Below are 20,196 nucleotides of genomic sequence, written 5' to 3' on the forward strand. Positions count from 1 at the left end.
TTTTGCACTGTTATAAAATCTTGTACTTATAAGGGAAATGAATAATTTTTAACATTCATACTTTTACTCCAGAAACATCACTGGTGTAATGAGTTTTTTTTTTACCGCAAATTAAAACCATAGAGAAGGATTGTCCGGATATTACTTTTATGCTACAGCGTTCTACGTGAACTACTGATATTGCGATGGGTTGATAAAGCCACTGTGTTTTAGGACAATGGGAAACAAGTAAGATATTAATTGCATCCTTCTCAAGCATAAATCAACTGAAAATGCTGTCTACAGATAATTTAAATCACAAAGCAGACTCTCCCCCACTTGAAATCCACTTCTAATTCTATATTTAAACTATTGACTAGATACAAAAAATTCGTTCCATTATGTGACAAATCTACCCCAAATTATTTCGCCTTTCATCTTTCGGAGCCAAGAAAATAGAGCACCAATAATATTTTGGGGCCAATATAATTAACTATATTCACTTCGTGTGTATATGTGGCCTTATGTCTGGATTAGAAATCAATATATAGTATAGACGAAATGCAAATTCAACCACCGAACGGCTTGAATACACGACATGGAGGGCAGACTTTTTTCCCCAACAATCATGCTCACTTACTTTTCCAGTTTCCCTCTTTATCTTCATACTCGCCTTCCCTCACACTCTCGCCGCTTCTCCTTCCTACTTTTATTTACTCTGTTGCCACACTTCCTTCTACTCTTACACACACATACCTCGAACCTACTAAAGTATTTAAAACTCTAATGTAAATATATTTTTCATTTAATATCTCTCCTCATATGTAATTTTAATTCTGTTTCTATTTGAAAGGATATTTTTCCAGGATCCATTCCCATCTAATCCTGATCTACTTTATCTTGTCGTCTTCATACATTCACAACTTACAACAACAGTGACATTGGCTTTTCTCTTTGGAAGCAAGGTAAGAACACTAATAATCTATTTTAATAATGCCTAATATACGTACTACGTTTGAAGCAAGTTGAAGTAAACTTACTGCCAGAAGTAAACTTGAAACAACACCAGTGTTTCTGTTTACAATGCAATGTTCAAATTATTTCCGTATGTAGAACTTAGAGAGAAATTCAAAAACAAGACTGAACTAATAATCTATTTTTCAAACAAGACTGTCTGAATTAGCTTACGTTTCATCAGCGAGTTGAGGTTATTTTGCAACATAACTTTATAATTTTGTTGTTTTCTTTCTATCCACATACACCTTGTAGTCATATCAACATTCAAAAGTCCGAGTTTAAAATTTTCTGAGTTTGCGTTTCTTTATTGAACCTATTTGGATTCTTGTGAGAAGATACCAGGTTTCTTCTTGACTGATTCTCATATGATGACGGTGCATTTATGTGTTATTGCACTACCAGCAATGGATGATATACATACTGCCTGAATATATTCCAGCGATATGTAATCTCCATAATGACGGAAATTGGGAGAAAGATTAGTTCTTTTTTTTTTACATGGAATCGACATGCTGGAATAGCTTTTCCAACTGGGTTGAAGAGTTTTAGCTTCTGTTGTAGTTACCATGGTAGTGGTGATGGTGAAGTCAACTATACAACCTCGCATCAGTGAGAATACAATGCTTTCTGATCTCCAGACTTTGTGAGTAGCAATATATGTATACAGGAGTTGGACAAAATAATGGAAACACTTCAAAATTTCAAACAGATTAATTTTAATATGAGGTAGGACCACCTTTGGCAGTAATTACAGCTTGAATTCTGTGAGGTATGGACTCGTACAAAGTTTGAATTGTTTCCAAAGGAATTTTTGTCCATTCTTCGGCTATAACAGTCTCGTACAAAGTTTGAATTGTTTCCAAAGAAATTTTTGTCCATTCTTCGGCTATAACAGTCTTCAGTTCTTGTAGTGATGGTGGTGGAGGATATCGACTCCTTAATTGCTTTTCTAAAATGCACCATAAATGTTCAATAATATTGAGATCTGTGGACTGTGGTGGCCAGATAAGATGTTCAACTTCACTCGAATGTTCCTCGTGCCATTCAGTAACAACATTAGCTATGTGAATTGGTGCATTATCATCCTTTTTTTTTTTTTTTGCATTTCCCTCCGGAAACAGTTCCGCAACCATGGGATGAATTTGATTACATAAAATGCTTAAATAGTCTTGATTATTAATTCTGCCATGAAGGGAAAACATTGGGCCGGCGGATTTCCAAGATATACTCCTCCAGATCATCACAGATCCTCCACCATGTTTAACAGTTGGAAAAAGATAGTCTGGGTCAAATGCTTCTTTTGGCTGTCTCCACACGTATACTCGGCCGGTGGTCAGAAATATGGTAAAAGATGACTTGCCCGAGAAAATAACATTCTTCCACTGCTCTAGGGACCAATTCTGTAGGTTTTTACTCCACTCTACACGCTTTGCAACGTTTGTTTTTGAAAGTAGTGATTAGCCCTCCAGTGAAATCCGGCTTTGTGCAGCTCCCGGTGAACAGTCTTTGTAGAAACTGGGTTCTCTGGGTGGTCATTAAGCTCTGCAGTAATTTTGGAAGCTGTACTTTTGTGATCGTTTCTAACAATTCGCATAAGAGTCCGACGGTCCCTCTCTGAAATTTTTGTTTTCTTTCGACGAGGAGGTTTTTCCTTCTTTTTCAAAGGTTGTCATTACAGTCGAGACAATACTTCTTGATACACCAAACATTTTGGCTGTTTTCGATACGCTAGCGCCTGCCATACGAGCACCAACAATTTGACCTCTTTGAAAACCTGATAGATCTGTCATTTTAATGAATTTTAGTTACCGTTTTCTGATGATATCTGAAAAGAAACAGCAATTGTAGCAAAGCATATTAAGCAACACTAATAATAAATCAAAAAACATAAAAATAAACAAGCTTTTGACGGTTTTATAGAATTTTCAAAATTATAATGCTATGATGCTAGGTGAATCAGTTATTTTTGACAAGCCCTTTATATGTATGTGTGTGTGTGTGTGTGTGTGTGTGTGTGTGTGTGTGTGTGTGTATGTGTGTATACATACATACTAAGAAGCTCATATATGCACATACACGCACACATACATAGATATAACATACAGATATACGCACCTATATATAATTTCAATACAAACGCTTGCATTCCCACAACACGTGCGCCCGCGAATCAATGTACTAAAACAAGTACGTACTTACATGCAAACATATATATATGTATATATACATACATACAGATATACATACATACTTATGCACATACTTATATATCTACATATATGAACAAACTCATACACAAACATATACATATGCACACACATACATATAAACATATATACATACATACATTTTTATACATTTTTATACACGCACACTCATTTTCATACATAACAATGATAATAGGTTCGATTACATATATATATATATATATAGAGAGAGAGAGAGAGAGAAAGAGAGATTTGATTACATATATATATATATAATATATGTATATATATATATATATATATATATATATATATATATATATATATATATATATATATATATATATATATATATATATATATATATATATGTATATATATGTATATATATGTATATATATATATATATATATATATATATGTGTGTGTGTATATATATATATATATATATATATATATATACGTGTATATATGAGTACAGGACGTCACTAACGATGCAAATAACATGAAATATGTAAACAAACGAGGGGAAAACGAGTGAAATAAGTAAACAAGAAAAAATAGAAAATAGGACAAGTAAACACAGAGAAAGGACCCTTAATCAGTTGTCGGCTGTCTATCTACTGCTCATTTCGAGCATTCAAGGACAATATGAGTCGTCAAAGACAGTTGCTCTGATAAATTCTAAACTAAAATTTACGGTTTATGGAGGGTCAAAGTTGTGAACAAAAAAAAATACAGTGGAAACATACAAGGAAACCGAACGAAAGCAAACACAGAGGGTCGTTAGACCAGAAGGAGACGAAAATAGTGAACGCTGAGAGAAACATTTTTTTTTTTGAAAAGAGAAAAGATTGAAGAGAGATAGAAAAAATACGTCCGTTCTTTTAAACGTCCATGCAGGAAAAAAAGCTGGTCGCATGAGGAAAAGAAAGATGGACGGTGTCATGCTTGAACAACGAGAGAAAGAGAAAGAGGGGAGAGAGAGAGACAGATAGAAAATGGTGAAGGAGGGAGGAGGAGAAAAAGGAAATTAGAGAAGGATGGAGGAAGAAAACAGTATAGAGTAGAGAGTCGCATCAAAAGTTGAAGATAAACTTACTTGGAAATAGATGGGTCGCGTTCAATTGAATAATAAATAATATATAATATAGTATATATACATGCATATATGGGTACAGGAGTTCACCAACGGTGCAAATAACATGAAATACGTAAACAAGCGAGGGAAAAACGAGTGAAATACGTAAACAACAAGAAAAAATGGAAAACAGGACAAAACACTTCTTCAAATATACTTATTCGCTTTGAATTTTCTCTTCCTCCCTATGTTTAAAATCACCTGATGATAGCGGATATTTTTCATGATTTATTCGGAGTAATCAAACTATGCGTCCATTAAAAAAAATGCTGTTCTTCTTTTGTATAATGCCATACCTGGTACCATCCATGCTACAAGCCACTCCATTTCCCGGAGTGGGAACTTTGTGCTGACGACGATCGGGCGTACTTTGAGCTGTCTCACGTCGCTGGTGTCTGAGTGTGTTTTGATTACGCAGGAGAACCATGTATGCAGGAGTAGTGTGCTCTATAGCTTTTATATGTATGCCTTCTGAATTTCATGCTTCCGGATACGCTCTTCCATAAATTGTTGGTTCTCAACTCTGTTCGTAACCCTATTCGCAGCTGTATGGTCATGTGAGTTGTAGATATCGTCTTGGGATAGATGGACATCACTGGCTCATCGTAGGCGTCCGTATCGATCACAGAGAATTCTCCCCCTTTGTGCGAGAGCAGGAATGTATAGTTTTTCCTCTTTAAGGAGTCAAGTGTGCTAATCTCCTTGGGAGTCAGGTTAACAAACCTCGTGGTCGCTGTCTGTTAACAAACCTCATGGTCTTCAGAAGGTCGTGACATAGCCTACCAACTTTGTTCTCGAAGTGTTCCTTAGCGGGTGATTTGTTGAACTCTCCTTCATACAGGTAAGGTTTTATCACTCCGTCATAGTCTCCGTGATGGTCTTCGTTGTTGATTTTCTGTACCCATAGTAGTGTGTATGCCATTCTGGAGACAGGTGTGGTGATGGCATGTTCCGGGAGTCTCCAGGTGAAAGTATATTTGGGGCCTTTGCGCAGTATCATCTTTTCTTCCAGAGTGAATATCCTGCTAGGTCAGTGAACAGTGAGTTGCATTGTTCTCCCTCTAGAACGTGTTTGTTGATAGTGGGATGTGGCGTGAGTAAGTGGTTTGCGCTGTTTCCATATCTATCTATCTATCCATCTCCCTTAAACCATTATACTTTTGAAACCTTAAAACTTTAATACTTTAAATCTTTAAAACACTAAAATTCTGAAATTGTATAACTTCATGACGCTGAACATTTAAATAAAAAATTCCGAGATTCAAGAGAATTCTCTAAGAATTTTAGATTTTTTGAAACCTTTTGGTATTTTCAACAATGTCCCAAAAACTTCTTCGAGTGTTTTAAGGTTTATGTAATCTATTAAAAACTCACACCCTTTCAGACTGTCTCATTTTTTTCAATTTTTTCGTTTTCAATTTCTCAATTGTTACTTTTTTTATTTTTTTCGTTTTCAATTTCTCAATTGTTACTTTTTTATTTTTTCCTGTCTTGTTCCCAAGTGCTTTTGACTTCTATTAACTTCTCTTAACTTCTTTTAACTTAGCTTGGTGTCCCTAGATAGAAAATTCAACAAAAAAAGTGCTCCATTTGAGAAACTTGCATATATACATAAACAGTCCTGTCACCCTCCTGTAATATTTAAAAACCTGATGGCTAATATTAGTAACAGAGTGTCTAACCTCTCTTCTTCCAAAGAAATTTTCGAGAAAGCTGCCCCATATTATAACAATAACAAGACTCTAGCCAATAGTGGCTTGAAAAATAAGTTGATATATAATCCCTCTAACAATAATCAAAACATTAATAAAAGATCTAGTGGCATCAAAGATAAAGTAGTACATAACCACTCTAACATTAATCAAGATAATAAGAAACCTAAAAGTCGGCCAAGGAAAATTATTTGATTTTCCCCGCCTTTTTCCTTTAATATAAAAACTAACATTGGTAAAATATTCCTGTCTCTCCTAGACAAACACTTTCCAGCCACTCACATATATAGGAAAATATTTAATAGGCGCACTGTAAAATTATCATATAGCTACTGCCCCAATATGAAGAGTATCATTACACGTGGTCAATACCAAGAGCCTGATTACAGGTGCAACTGTTGCGACCCAGGATCCTGTCCACTTGACCAACGATGTATGACTAAATCTATCATACAGAGGCAGAAATTACTGCAACCCTAAATAAATAATACAACTGATAAGAAGACCTATATTGGATTATGTGAAGGTGAATTTAAAAATCGCTATGCCAATCACATAGCCTCCTTCCGACATAAGGACAAAAGTAAAGCTACTAAGTTGGCAAGTCATGTATGGAGTTTGAAAGATAATGAAACACTGCATGTGATTAAATCGAAAGTAATTGAGAAAGTCATACCTTATATGAATGGATCGAATAAATGTAGACTTTGTTTATCTAAGATCCCTAACACTCTATTGAACTCCAGGCTAGTAATTTTCAGTGATTGCTTGCATTTGTATAAATATATTTTGAAAAATTGGAAAATTCCACCTTATTCTGACTGACTTGAAATCGTTCCAGCCTTATCATTTAAGGTCTAAGGAGGAGAGATCTTTTATCGTTTTAATTTTTACTTCTTACCTTTTAATTTCTGGTTTTCGTTTTCCGTTCTTCACTTTCCGTTATCTACTCTCTGCATTTTCTATATATTGCCTTCTCAATATTTTTGCGTTTCTTCTATTATTCAGTTTCTTTAGTTCGTTATGATATATGGTTTGCGCTTAAAGAATATGTTTGTGTTTTCCCAACAAACATATGAAACTATTAGTAGCGTTTTAATATATGTATTGTGACCTTTAAATTTTATATATATATATATATATATATATATATATATATATATATATATATATATATATATATATATATATATATATATATATATATATATATATACATATATATATATATATATATATATATATATATATATATATATATATATAGTTTTAGGGAAAATAACCAAGTTTCAAGAACTCATCGATGAAAATCCACTATCACATATAGAAAAATTAATAATTAAAAGCACAATAAATGAGTATAATATAAAGTAAAGTAAATATCATAAGATAAATATAATATAATTATATTATATTACATTTATTATATTTATCTTATGATATTTACTTTACTTTATATTATACTCATTTATTGTGCTTTTAATTATTAATTTTTCTATATGTGATAGTGGATTTTCATCGATGAGTTCTTGAAACTTGGTTATTTTCCCTAAAACTATATATTTTATATATATTTTATCTATAAAGCTCAATTTAATTTTAATTTTTTGTAAATTGATTTTAATTGAGTTTTTACCTGTAATTTTGGATTTTGTCCCTATTATTATTATTATTATTATTATATATATATATATATATATATATATATATATATATATATATATATCCTTATATATGTGCATATGTAAACGTATATATCTATGATACGTCTATGTATGTGTAAGACGACGCGACCCTCCCACTGCATGGCACCCTGGGCAAGTGTCTTCTACTATAACCTCGGATTGACCAAAGCCTTGTGAGTGGATTTGGCAGGCGGAAAATGAAAAGCCCTGTCGTATGTGTGTGTGTGTGTGTGTGTGTGTGTGTGTGTGTGTGTGTGTGTGTGTGTTTGCGTCTATGCTTGCCCTCACCCAACCGGTGTTGATATGTTTACGTTCCTGTAACTTAGCGGTTCAGCAAAAGTGACGGATAGAATAAGTATTAGGCTTTAAAAAGTTTTGGGGTCGATTTGTCCGACTAAAATCCTTTAAGGCGGTGCTCCAACATGGCCGCAGTATAATTTTTTTTCTCCATGACAAAACACTGTGAATGGCTTGTTTACGAGTTTGAACGTGCCACTGGCATATTCGACTGGTAATAATATTGCAGTCGTTATTTGTGTATCAAACGATATTGGCATTACGAAATAAATATTGCACATTGCTCAGTCAAGCAGTAAACTTATTATGGTTTGCTATGGAAATATAATTTTAAAACATATCCGTTCCATGTAGTTGAAATAAATGGAGCCTTTAATTTGTATTTTTAATTGCTCTGATAATTTACACGACAATTTGAAATTTACATGTGATATTTATATATTTTCCCGTTTCAATTAACTGCATTTTAAAATTTAACTATGAGCGTAAAGTATGATGCGAAATGTAATGATGTGAAGGAGAAAGAAGAAGAAGAGAAAGATAATTATGATGATAGCTATTGAAACGCAAAACGTGTTAGAAAATTTGTAATTAATATGCTTTTCATCACTGTTGTTCTAGTTTCTACTCATCTCATCTCCTCTTATATCTTCCTTTCATATTATCAGCTTCTCGTACAATCGACTTCTCGTTCCATTTCTCCTCGTTCTCTCTTAATTTTTATTCCGGTTGCTCTGCTGTCTCGCTTTATCGTTCTTTCTTTCTACTTCTCCGTAGTACCCTCTCTCAAACAATAAATTTTCTGTCTTTTTCTCACTCTCTTACCTACTTCTCTCTCGCTCTATCCCTACCTCTTCCTCCCTCTCTCTCTCTCTCTCTCTCTCTCTCTCTCTCTCTCTCTCTCTCTCCCCCTCTCTCTCTTTCTCATGCAAACACACCCACAATTTTGTCCTCCGCTCCCTACTTCACTTTAAATATCTTTCAGTAAGACGTCTTTTGGTTTTCAAGTCTCTCAGCATGCAATTAATAAACTATGCCAAGTAAAATAAGTTTGTGTGCCATAACGAACAGCTAATTCTGACATTTCGAGCAGCTGCCTTCTTATAACTTATAAATTATTCTACAATTAATAAAAACGAGCAACATCACTTCTACCCTTTATAAACGTTTCGTCCTGAAAAGGTCAAGAGTCAGTCACCATATGAACAAACATTTATCTACTAACATATTTGTTTTAATCGTATTCATCTTAATCATAATGATAAAAATTATCGTCATTGGCAGAACATGGATCGGTAAATAAATTGAACTTTGGAGTAAATTACTTGATGTTGTTTTACATTTTGATTTACAACACCACCGACTCTCGAGTACGATATGATAAAGTATCAGTCACGTATGGGTTCGACTTTTACTTCTCCCAACAAATATACCATTTTATATCTATTAAAAAAGGGGCTTATCTCCCCACTATCGCTTGACAACCGATACTGGTATGTTTACGTCCCCGTCACTTAGCGGTTCAGCAAAAAGAGACCGATAGTTTAAGTACTAGGCTTACAAAGAATAAATCCTGGGGTCGGTTTGTTCGATTAAAGGCGGTGCTCCAGCATGGCCACAGACAAATGACTGAAACATGTAAAAGAATAACAGAATATATATATAAAAGGTATATATATATATATATATATATATATATATATATATATATATATATATATATATATATATATATATATATATATATACCTTTTATTTTTTACCCTTTACTTGTTTCAGTCATTAGACTGCAGTCATGCTGGGGCAGAGTCTTGAATTTTTAGTCGAATGAATCGATCCCAGTACTTACTTTTTAAAGCCTGATACTCATTCTATAGGTCTCTTTTGCCGAACTGCTAAGTTACGGGGGATGGAAACACTCCAACACCAGTTGTCAAGCAGTGGTGACTGACAAACATAGACATAAGCACACATAGATATACATATGTTTTCTTTCTTTCCTCCTTTCTCGACTTATGACGTCAAATTTCTTAACGGTATTTTTAAAATTACTAGCGTTATCTATCCATATTTTGTTGTTGTTTTTATATACTATATATTATATTATAATATCTTACATTTGTAAAAATAGCTTATTAATGAACATTGTTATTTATATGATGAGATTAATACATTACTCCACCTTATTTTTCCTCCCGGATTAATTTTAATGTATCCATCGAAACATATTTGTCGGTGATATAACTGATTTAAATAACATCTTGTGCGTTTGTCTCCATTTTCCATTTCTCTTATATCCTCCAAAACACTTCTCACTTCTCCTTGGAATTATTACCCATGTACCTGTGGTAACTAATATCCGGATCTTTCCTTGTAAATTAAGTGTGTGTGTGTGTGTGTGTGTGTGTGTGTGTGTGTGTGTGTGTGTGTGTGTGTGTGTGTGTGTGTGTGTGTGTGTGTGTGTGTGTGTGTGTGTGTGTGTGTGTGAGAGAGAGAGAGAGAGAAAGAGAGAGAGAGAGAGAGAAAGAGAGTGAGAGAAAGAGAGTGAGAGAAAGAGAGTGAGAGAAAGAGAGTGAGAGAAAGAGAGTGAGAGAAAGAGAGTGAGAGAAAGAGAGTGAGAGAAAGAGAGTGAGAGAAAGAGAGTGAGAGAAAGAGAGTGAGAGAAAGAGAGTGAGCGAAAGAGAAAGAATAAGTTCAAGTAGAACAATTCAAACTTTTTGGGGAGTCCAAAAAGAAATATTTCTAATTAATATTCATTATATCAAAATGATAGCCTGCTAAAGCAAGCAATTAAAATATGAAAATAACAGCTAAAAACATTATTTACATCATTTACAAATATCCATCAAATATCTCTTAAATATAGGACTGGAACAAGTAAAGTTCGTTATAGACATGTATAAGATAAAATCTAATATAAACCACTACTAACAATTATAAAAATGGAAAAGAGATGTTAAAAGTTCAAATGGTAATACAAACATGTAATAAAACCATTAATTATAATAATAATAATTAAAATAGTTATGTATTACCATTCTCGTCAGTGTGAAAAATTAAAGAAAAACATCAAAAAAGGTACTACCAAAAAAATTTAGAAGGAAAAACAAAGAGGCTATGTCGGAGAAGCTGACCGGATATTTGCAAATAAATTGTAAAAGGGGAAAAGGAAGAGAAACAGGGACGTGTTAATGCATTTTTGAGTCTATATGTGTAATAAACTATAAACTAATCTGGCCAACGGATATATTTTAAAATAAGTAGGAAAAAACCGAGACAAAACACAGTGTCAACAAAACATCAACACACGTATCTAACATACACAAATGCACGCTCCCTTACATAAAAACAATATACACCTACACGCATATATATATTTGAATACAAAGAAAACAATATAATAACAGTAAGTATCTAGCGGGACTAGATAGCTATATTTTAAAATTGTTTTAGTGTATGAACAGTTATGGGTGGTAAGCAATGAAAAAAGTTTAAAAGTTTTATAGAGAAAAATATATAGTACCATTGGAAAAAACTTGTTGATAAATAATTCTTAATAAACGATTATTTACTTAGAAATATTTACGGGTCAGAGAGTTATAGCGGAGAGGAGATAATTCTAAAGGTATAAAAAAATATATAAAGGAAAAAAATTAATTCACACGGAATACACACGTATACACCTATACAATCATATATATATATATGTGTGTGTGTGTGTGTGTGTGTGTACACACTAACAAAAGAACATACGCATACACACAAACCTACATACATAAAACTACACACAAAATATATGGGTGTGTATATAGAAAAAACAAAAATAAAAGCTACCGGCCTATAACATGTTTGTCTACTACCTATAAAATTTTGACATCTATTCTAGTGGAGAAAACATACGTTTGTGGAAGAGAATAACCTCTTTCCCACTGAACAAAAAGGATGCAGACGAGGCTCATACGGATGCAAAGATCAGCTCTTAATTAATCGCATGATCCTTGAGAACTGCCATAACAAGCGCAGAAATCTCAGCTCTTCATGGATTGACTATAAAAAAGCCTTTGACAGCATACCACATTCGTGGATTCTGAAATCGCTGGACATTTTCAAAATTTCTCCTGTGATTTCAGATTTTTTAAAGTATATGTCACTATGGAACACGACGCTGCAATTGTATCATTCTAATGGAGTATTGCACTCAAACAATATTAGCATAAACTGTGGCATTTTCCAGGGTGACTCGCTCTCACCACTAATTTTCTGCATAGCACTGATACCACTCTCAAGTGAACTGAATAGAACAGGGTATGGCTACAAAATTGACAACAAGAAAATAAGCCATCTATTTTATATGGATGATTTAAAGCTATATGGCAAAGATGAGGAAGAGCTTCAGGGACTATTACATACTGTGAAAGGATTCAGTGATGATATCGGGATGGAGTTTGGCCTTGAAAAGTGTGCCAAAGCCACTTTTAAGAAAGGGAAACTAGTAAAGTCAAGTTCAATAGAATTAGATGTCGAAACAGTAATAAAAGAACTTGAGCAGGAACAAACCTATAAATACCTAGGAATAAATGAAGTCTCTGGTATCCAGCATGCAAGCATGAAAGAGAAGGTTAGGAAGGAATGTTATAGAAGAGTTCGAGCAGTTCTGAAGTCTGAGCTGAATGCATATAATAAGGTGTTAGCCATAAATTCCTTAGCAGTCCCAGTTGTTCTTTATAGCTTCAATGTGCTTAACTGGAATACCAGTGAAATAGTCAAAATTGATAGAAAAATCCGCAAGCTACTGACTTGTAATAAGATGCACCATCCAAAGGCAGACGTGGATCGTCTTTACCTTCCCAGAGCTCAGGGAGGTCGAGGCTTGATCCAGCTTGAACTTACGTACAAAACCACCACAATCGGACTGGCCAAATACCTTGAAACAACCAACGATTGGATGCTGAAACTTGTTGAAAAACATGAAAGACCGAAAAAACTTCACTCTATTCTGAAAGAGAGCAAAACATTCGCTACCGAACTCTTAGATACCCACCAGCTTGATCAGGTTGAAGGAAATGCGCCAACTGCTGCTGCAAAGAAAATAAAATTAATTGCAAATACAAAAACACATGAAAAATTAGCAAGCAGATGGGAACAGAAACCTCTGCATGGCAAGTATGTGGCTCGTAGCAAACAAGCTGATGTCGACCAGAAACGCACGCATCAGTGGTTACGAAGTTCAGGGCTAAAAGCAGAGAGTGAAGGTTTCATATTGGCTGCTCAAGACCAAAGCTTATTAACCCGGAACTACCAAGCCAATGTGATAAAAAATGGAGCTGACCCAAAATGCCGATTTTGTAACGATGCGATTGAAACTATAGACCACCTAATCTCAGAGTCTTAGCACCTGTAGAATATAAAGCAAGACATGACAGAGTCGGCCAGTATTTGCACTGGACAATATGTCAGCATTATAATATCAAAACCGCTGACAAATGGTATAAACACCATCCTGAAGCTGTGACTGAGGGAGAAAATGTATCGATTCTCTGGGACTTCCCCGTACATACCGACAAGACTATAAAAGCTAATAAACCGGATATTATTATAAAAGATCAGACAAAGAAGACGTGTTTATTAATTGACATGAGTATTCCCTCTGATCATAATATAGCGGCGAAAGAATTTGACAAGATCAGTAAATATAAAGACTTGCTAACAGAAATTGAAAAAACGTGGCACCTCAAGGCGACTACCATACCAGTGATTGTAGGATCTCTAGGAATGATAAAGAAAAAAGGTACTGAAACCTATTTGAAAATGATACCAGGCTTACCATCCCTACAGGAAGTGCAAAAAATCGTGCTAACTGGAACGACTCATGTACTGAGAAGAGCATTATCGCTGTGAAAAACAACATCCATTCATGAATTTTTTTTTTTTTTCTTAAATACATGTTTTACCTATGAATTTGCGTGTGTAAAGTGGGAATGCATACAACGAGTTTCTCTGCCCTAGGTGTACGGAAAACACTCGGCAAGAAACGGAAGAAAATTTGAAGAAAGAAGAAAAAAACAACATAATAATAATAATAACAATAATAAGCTAAAAAACATAAACCTAGTTTCTCGTATAAAAATATATCTAAAAAACATATACATACATATACACACACACGTGCACACATACATATATACGCATACACACATACACACACACACATATATATATATATATATATATATATATATATATATATATATACACACATACATACATACATACACATACACATATATACACAGATACATACATATATACACACACATGCATATATATATAGACATATACATACAAACACATATACATACATACACATATACATACACGCACTTATATACGTATACATACATACGTATATTGATAAAGATATCCATGTATACAAGAAACATAAAACATAAATATGCGTATACACACGAAGAAACAACATATATACATCTACATAAACAAAAATATACAGGTATATAATCAAAACAACTGCATGTACACATACGTACAGAAAAAAAAACATGTGTATGTGTAAAAATATGCATACTCCCATATGCATGTACTCTCCTATATATACATATATACATATACAAATATATACACATATATATATATACATATATATACATATACACACATATACGCAAACATAAATACACACATAAGAAACTTTTTATATATACATATATATATACATACATATATATATATATATATATATATGTATATATATATATATATATATATATATATATATATATATATATATATATATATATATATATATATATATATATATATATATAATTGGATGTATATATATACGACGAGTTTCTTTTAGTTTCCATCTACAAAATCCACTCATAAGGCTTCGGTCGGCTAAGGCTATACTAGAAGACACTCGCCCAAAGTGTCACACATAAATGTGTGTGTGTGTGCGTGCGCGCGCACACACACACTTATATAGGTTTATAAGTTCTCTTAAGTTTCTTATTTTATTTTATTTCATCGAATATACGAAATATTTGTCTGTAACTTTGCTTCACATCTGTCCATGTTTGATAGAATTGAATTATAGAACACGTACATCCGATGATTCAATTGACAAACATTCCTTCCTAGCTCCTGACCTTGTGCCAATGCGAGATTTTATTATTCTCTTTCTCATATACAGAGAAGTACAACAGTTATGTGTGGTGAATATTAATTTTGTTTCCATTACTATTAATTAGACTTCTCTAATTAGGAAACCACCAATTTTTGGAGGATATTTTCTCGGTAAATCATCAGAAGCTTCAATAGCACATTTTCCCGTCCCTCGACAACTTTATTTAGTTCTAAAGCTTCATATTTAATTAACATTTTGTGATCAGAATGGCATAAGCAATTTTGTGAAATTATTCATTTCTTCTAATTTTCATTGATAAATTTCTCAAGTGTTACGCTTGTTATGTAACTTCATCGTTACACAAAGGCTGTACTACAGAAACACTTTATAATTAAATTATTATTCATAACTTTAGTCTCCTCTTTCAATAACAGGCATACCACGTATACAAGACTCGAGGGAAAGAACAACAGCAACAGCAGTCGCATTCGACAATGTTAGCACGAACTGGCAAATTCGTACCAGGCTCCAAGTCAACAACAGCAGTGTTAAGTACATTTACCTCAAGTGGTAATCCTTCTGCCATTGGAGACAAAACAGAGGAAGGAGAAAATGAAAGTTTCCTTGAGAAAGATATACAGGTGAGCAAAAATGTTTAAATTGGTGGTGGATTAAGCTGGAAACTTCCCATTTCTTATCTCTTATAAAATTTATTTTATGGAATTTGGTGTTGATGTTATTGTTGTTGTCATTTAGCCCAGGGCCAGCCTTGATTAAACAGAAATATGATCAAAAGCATGATCAAAAGTAATCCATCGGTATCCGTCCCATTCTTTCTTCATGCACAGTCCTTTCAAAGTCACAGTATCCGATATCTCCTGTAATTTGAAGGAGATTTCGTTGCTATTTCTAACAGAATAATCTTGGGTACTTAAGCCGATTTACAATGGATCTAGGGTACCCGTTGGTTTTCAATTTATCTAGGAAGCGTGTAGTGTGGGTCACCTTGTCCTCCGTTCTGCTGCACTTGCCCTGGATGCGTGCAAGTTAATTTCTGGCGTATCCTATTTTAACACCGAGTGAAAGTGCTGAATTGTATTGGACAAACACATCTCTACTGGCTGCTTTTCTGTAGAACACGGTGTGGATCTCCCCTTCTTCCGTTATATTCACACACACATTCTCACGAGTTTACGCACAAACGCACGCACGCACACACACACACACACACACACACATACACACACACACATACACGCGCACAGATAGTTTGGGTAAATCCCAGGTGTTTTCTCTGACGCATTTCTAACTACAAATTCCTTACATGTCTGTCTAACGTGTAAATCTTTTTAATTCCTATTAGTAAATGAAACACGTATAATAAATAAAACCCAAAAATTTCCACTTTCCTGATTTGCTACATATATATATATATATATATATATATATATATATATATATATATATATATATATATGCATGTATGGGTACAGGACGTCACAAACTGTAAACAACATGAAATACGAAAACAAAAGAGTTTAATACTCAATCAATGAGAGAAACAAACGGAAAACAGGACAAGTAACATAAATAACGACCCTTCATCAATTGTCGGTTGTCCATCTACTCCTCATTTCGAGCATTGAGCGACAATATGAGTTTTTGAAGGTAGTTGCTCCCGCAAACCAAAATAAGATTTGGGATTTGCGGAGGGTCAAAGTTGGTAACAAAAACAGGACAGTGGAGACATATAAGGAAACAGAACGAAAACAACTATGGACGGTCGTTATACCAGACGAAGGTAAAATAGCGAACGCTGGAGAAATATTTTCTTTGACAAGAGAAAAGATAGAAGAGAGGGGGGCAGATAGGATACGTGCAGTCTCTACGACAGCCCTGGAGGGAAAGAAAGATAATCACATGAGGAAAAGAATCACATGAGCAAGTGTTGTATACCGGCTAGTTTTGCCCCTTTCGTTGTGTAAACATGAGTGGGGATTATAACATAGGTCGTGTGTATGTATAAAGAGAGAATATATGTATTTATGTATGCGTGTATGTATGTATGTATGTAACAAATCAGGAAAGTGGAAATTTTAGGGTTTTATTTATTATAAGTGTTTCATTTACTAATAGGAATTAAAAAGACTTACACGCTAGATAGATATGTAAGAAATTTGCAGTTAGAAATTCGTCAGATAAAACAGATGGGATTTACCCAAACTATCTGTGTGTGTGTGTGTGTGTGTGTGTGTGTGTGTGTGTGTGTGTGTGTGTGTGTGTGTGTGTGTGTGTGTGTGTGTGTGTGTGTGTGTGTGTGTGTGTGTGTGTGTGTGTGTGTGTGTGTGTGTGTGTGTGTGTGTGTGCGCGTACGTTTGTGTGTAAACACGTGAGAATGTGTGTGCGTTTATATTATTTTGTATCTCTTTGTGTCACATAGCTTAACGGTTCAGCAAAGTAAATTCGATAAAGTAAGTACTTGATTGAAATATATGTCTACTGGTATCGATATGATCGACCAGATTCCAATGAGGGAAATTAGAAAGAGAATAGAAGAGAATAGTCATGTTTTATTCTTGCATGACTTCCTATAGTTCTTTCCACACTAGGCCACGAACCGTCGCAATTATATAAATTCTGTTGATCAATAATAAAACAAAAAAATTAAAATAGAAAAATATGCCTCAAAGAGGGATGTAAACCAACAAAAGAAATTGTTAGGCTAGAAATAGCAGCCAAATCTTTTTAAAACCGCAGGACATATCGGATAATGTGGCTTTCAAAGCACTGTGCATGAAGAACATTTCTGTTTAATCAGGCTAACCTTGGACTAAATTAGCTGAAATTTTCAGCTAATTATGGTGTGTCACTTCATGATGTATATGTATCAGGTTGAGTAAAAAAGTAAGCAATGATTTGAACGATGAAGAATTTGTACCGGATTGTTGCAGAGTTTTGAATTTTTCTCCAACATTTTTTTGCAAGTGTCTGATAATATAGACATAGGTTTGCTCAGATGCATCAGTAAATTAACATTGATATTTTTTCACCGTTGTTACAATCATCTGAAATGGAACTGTCAAAGCATGATATTCGAACAATTTTGCTATTCAACTTCAAAAAAGGACGTAAAGCAGCTCAAACTGCTCGCGCTATCAACGAAACGTTTGGTGAGAAAATGACCATCGAATGGTCAGCTCGAAAATGATGAAACGATTTCGCACTGGAGACCTGAGTCTTGAAGATCGTGATCGTAGTGGACGCCCATCTGTCATTGATGATGGCCAATTAAAGACCGTCATTGAGAAAGCTCCACGTAAAACAACTCGAGAACTGGCAAAAGAACTTCTAGTTAGCCAGAAAACTGCCTGCAACCATTTGCATGCGATCAAAAAATCAAAAATGCTCGACAAATGGGTACCACACGATTTGAATGAAAATCAGAAAATGCGTGGATACGAAATTTATTCGTCGCTTCTCCGTAACCAGACGTATCCATTTCTCGACCGTATTGTAACTTGCGATGAAAAGTGGATTCTGTGCAATAATAGAAAACGTTCTTCGAAGTGGTTGGACCAAAATGAAGCACCGAAAACTTACCCTAAACCCGAGCTCTTCAAAAAGAAGGTTATGGTGACTGTTTGGTGGTGTAGTGCTGGACTCATCCACTATAACTTTTTAAAACCCGGAACAACCAATACTACAGAAACATATTGCCATGAAATTGCCAAAATGAACGAAAAACTGCTATTCCTCCGTCCCCGACTGGTCAACAGAAGACGGCCAATCATTCTTCATGACAATGCTCAACCACACGTTTCACTAATGACGCCTCTCTAGAAGTTGAAAGAACGTGGCTACGAATTTCTTCACCACCCAGCTTATTCCACAGACCTTTCTCCTACCGACTATCACTTTTTCAAGCACCTTGATGGTTTCTAGCGAGAGAAGGAGTTCAAAAATCAAGCCGATACTGAAAGTGCGTTCAAAGAGTTCATCAGCTCCAGAACTCCAGGTTTTTATGTTACCGGAATAAACAAACTTGTAACTCGTTGGCAAAAATGTAATGGTACTTACTTTGATGAATGAAATGTCCGCATTGTTGAAATATATTGTGATGAATTTTATATTTCAAAACGTTGCCTACCTTTTACTCAGCCTGATATAATGTTACGTTAAATATCTTTGACACAAGTAATTAAAATCAGTGATGCATTTCCAACGAACGTCTTTTCAGCTAACAATCTGGCAACAAGAATATCGATTCAGCTACCTCGTAGACTAACATTATATTACTGGTACTTATCGATGACGGAGGAATAACGTTCAAATTTTCAACATGGAACTATCATGGTTTAAGAAACGGAAGCAATACTTCTAGTGTGTTCACATCCACAGGCCAATATTACATTGATTACATTAAAGTGACGAAACAAATTACAAAGCAACGTGTAAATATGTGCCAGTAGGTGTATTCATAGCTATTTTCTGATGAATTGGCGTTATAAACATTAAATTGCGATAAAAATAATTAGCAATAAATACATAATTATTTAAGTATATCACGGATTTCTAAGAACGAATACACTGGGGTTGTTTTGAGTTATGTTCTCCTAAAATGATTCACATAAGCAACTATAGTTAAGTTTCTTCTACGAAGGAACTGATATTGTAACTTATGTACTAACAACTCTCTCCTTAATATTCTTCGTAATTGTATCTCTTCATCTGAAATAAACTAAGATTTAAAGTCGAGGGCTGTATTGATTCGGTATTCTGCCACCGTCTGAGAGGCTGGTGGTTCGTATGGTATCATCGGGCAAGCGCAGTGTCTGTGACCACGAAACGGTCGAGTTTATTTAACTGTAAGTATAGTCAACGTGACTCAACTCTGGGATTCCAAATGATTCCAAAAGATTCGTTTCCTTGTGCTGCTGAATATTTTATTTTCTCTCACTGAGAAGCTATCTTCCAGAGGCCAGCGTTCTATTTAGAGAAAGATTTATTTTCTTGC

At 34.4% G+C, this 20,196-nt stretch overlaps 1 protein-coding gene across 8 annotated transcripts in view; it reads left to right on the forward strand.

The window, feature by feature from the left end:
* Positions 1-20,196, forward strand: part of LOC106877599 (putative G protein-coupled receptor CG31760) — a 1,070,704-nt gene that overhangs the window by 1,005,011 nt on the left and 45,497 nt on the right. For all 8 annotated transcript variants that reach the window (XR_016243082.1, XM_089357298.1, XM_089357297.1 and 5 more), the window contains 2 exons: positions 833-944; positions 15,617-15,823. Coding sequence is in view for 7 of the 8 variants with exons in the window: in XM_089357298.1 (XP_089213424.1) it covers positions 833-944; positions 15,617-15,823 (319 nt within the window). In the remaining variant the exon portion in view is untranslated. The remainder of the gene's footprint in view (positions 1-832; positions 945-15,616; positions 15,824-20,196) is intronic.

Source organism: Octopus bimaculoides, chromosome 9 (assembly GCF_046866305.1).
Source record: "Octopus bimaculoides isolate indiv1 chromosome 9, ASM4686630v1, whole genome shotgun sequence".
In the NCBI taxonomy this organism is placed as follows: domain Eukaryota; kingdom Metazoa; phylum Mollusca; class Cephalopoda; order Octopoda; family Octopodidae; genus Octopus; species Octopus bimaculoides.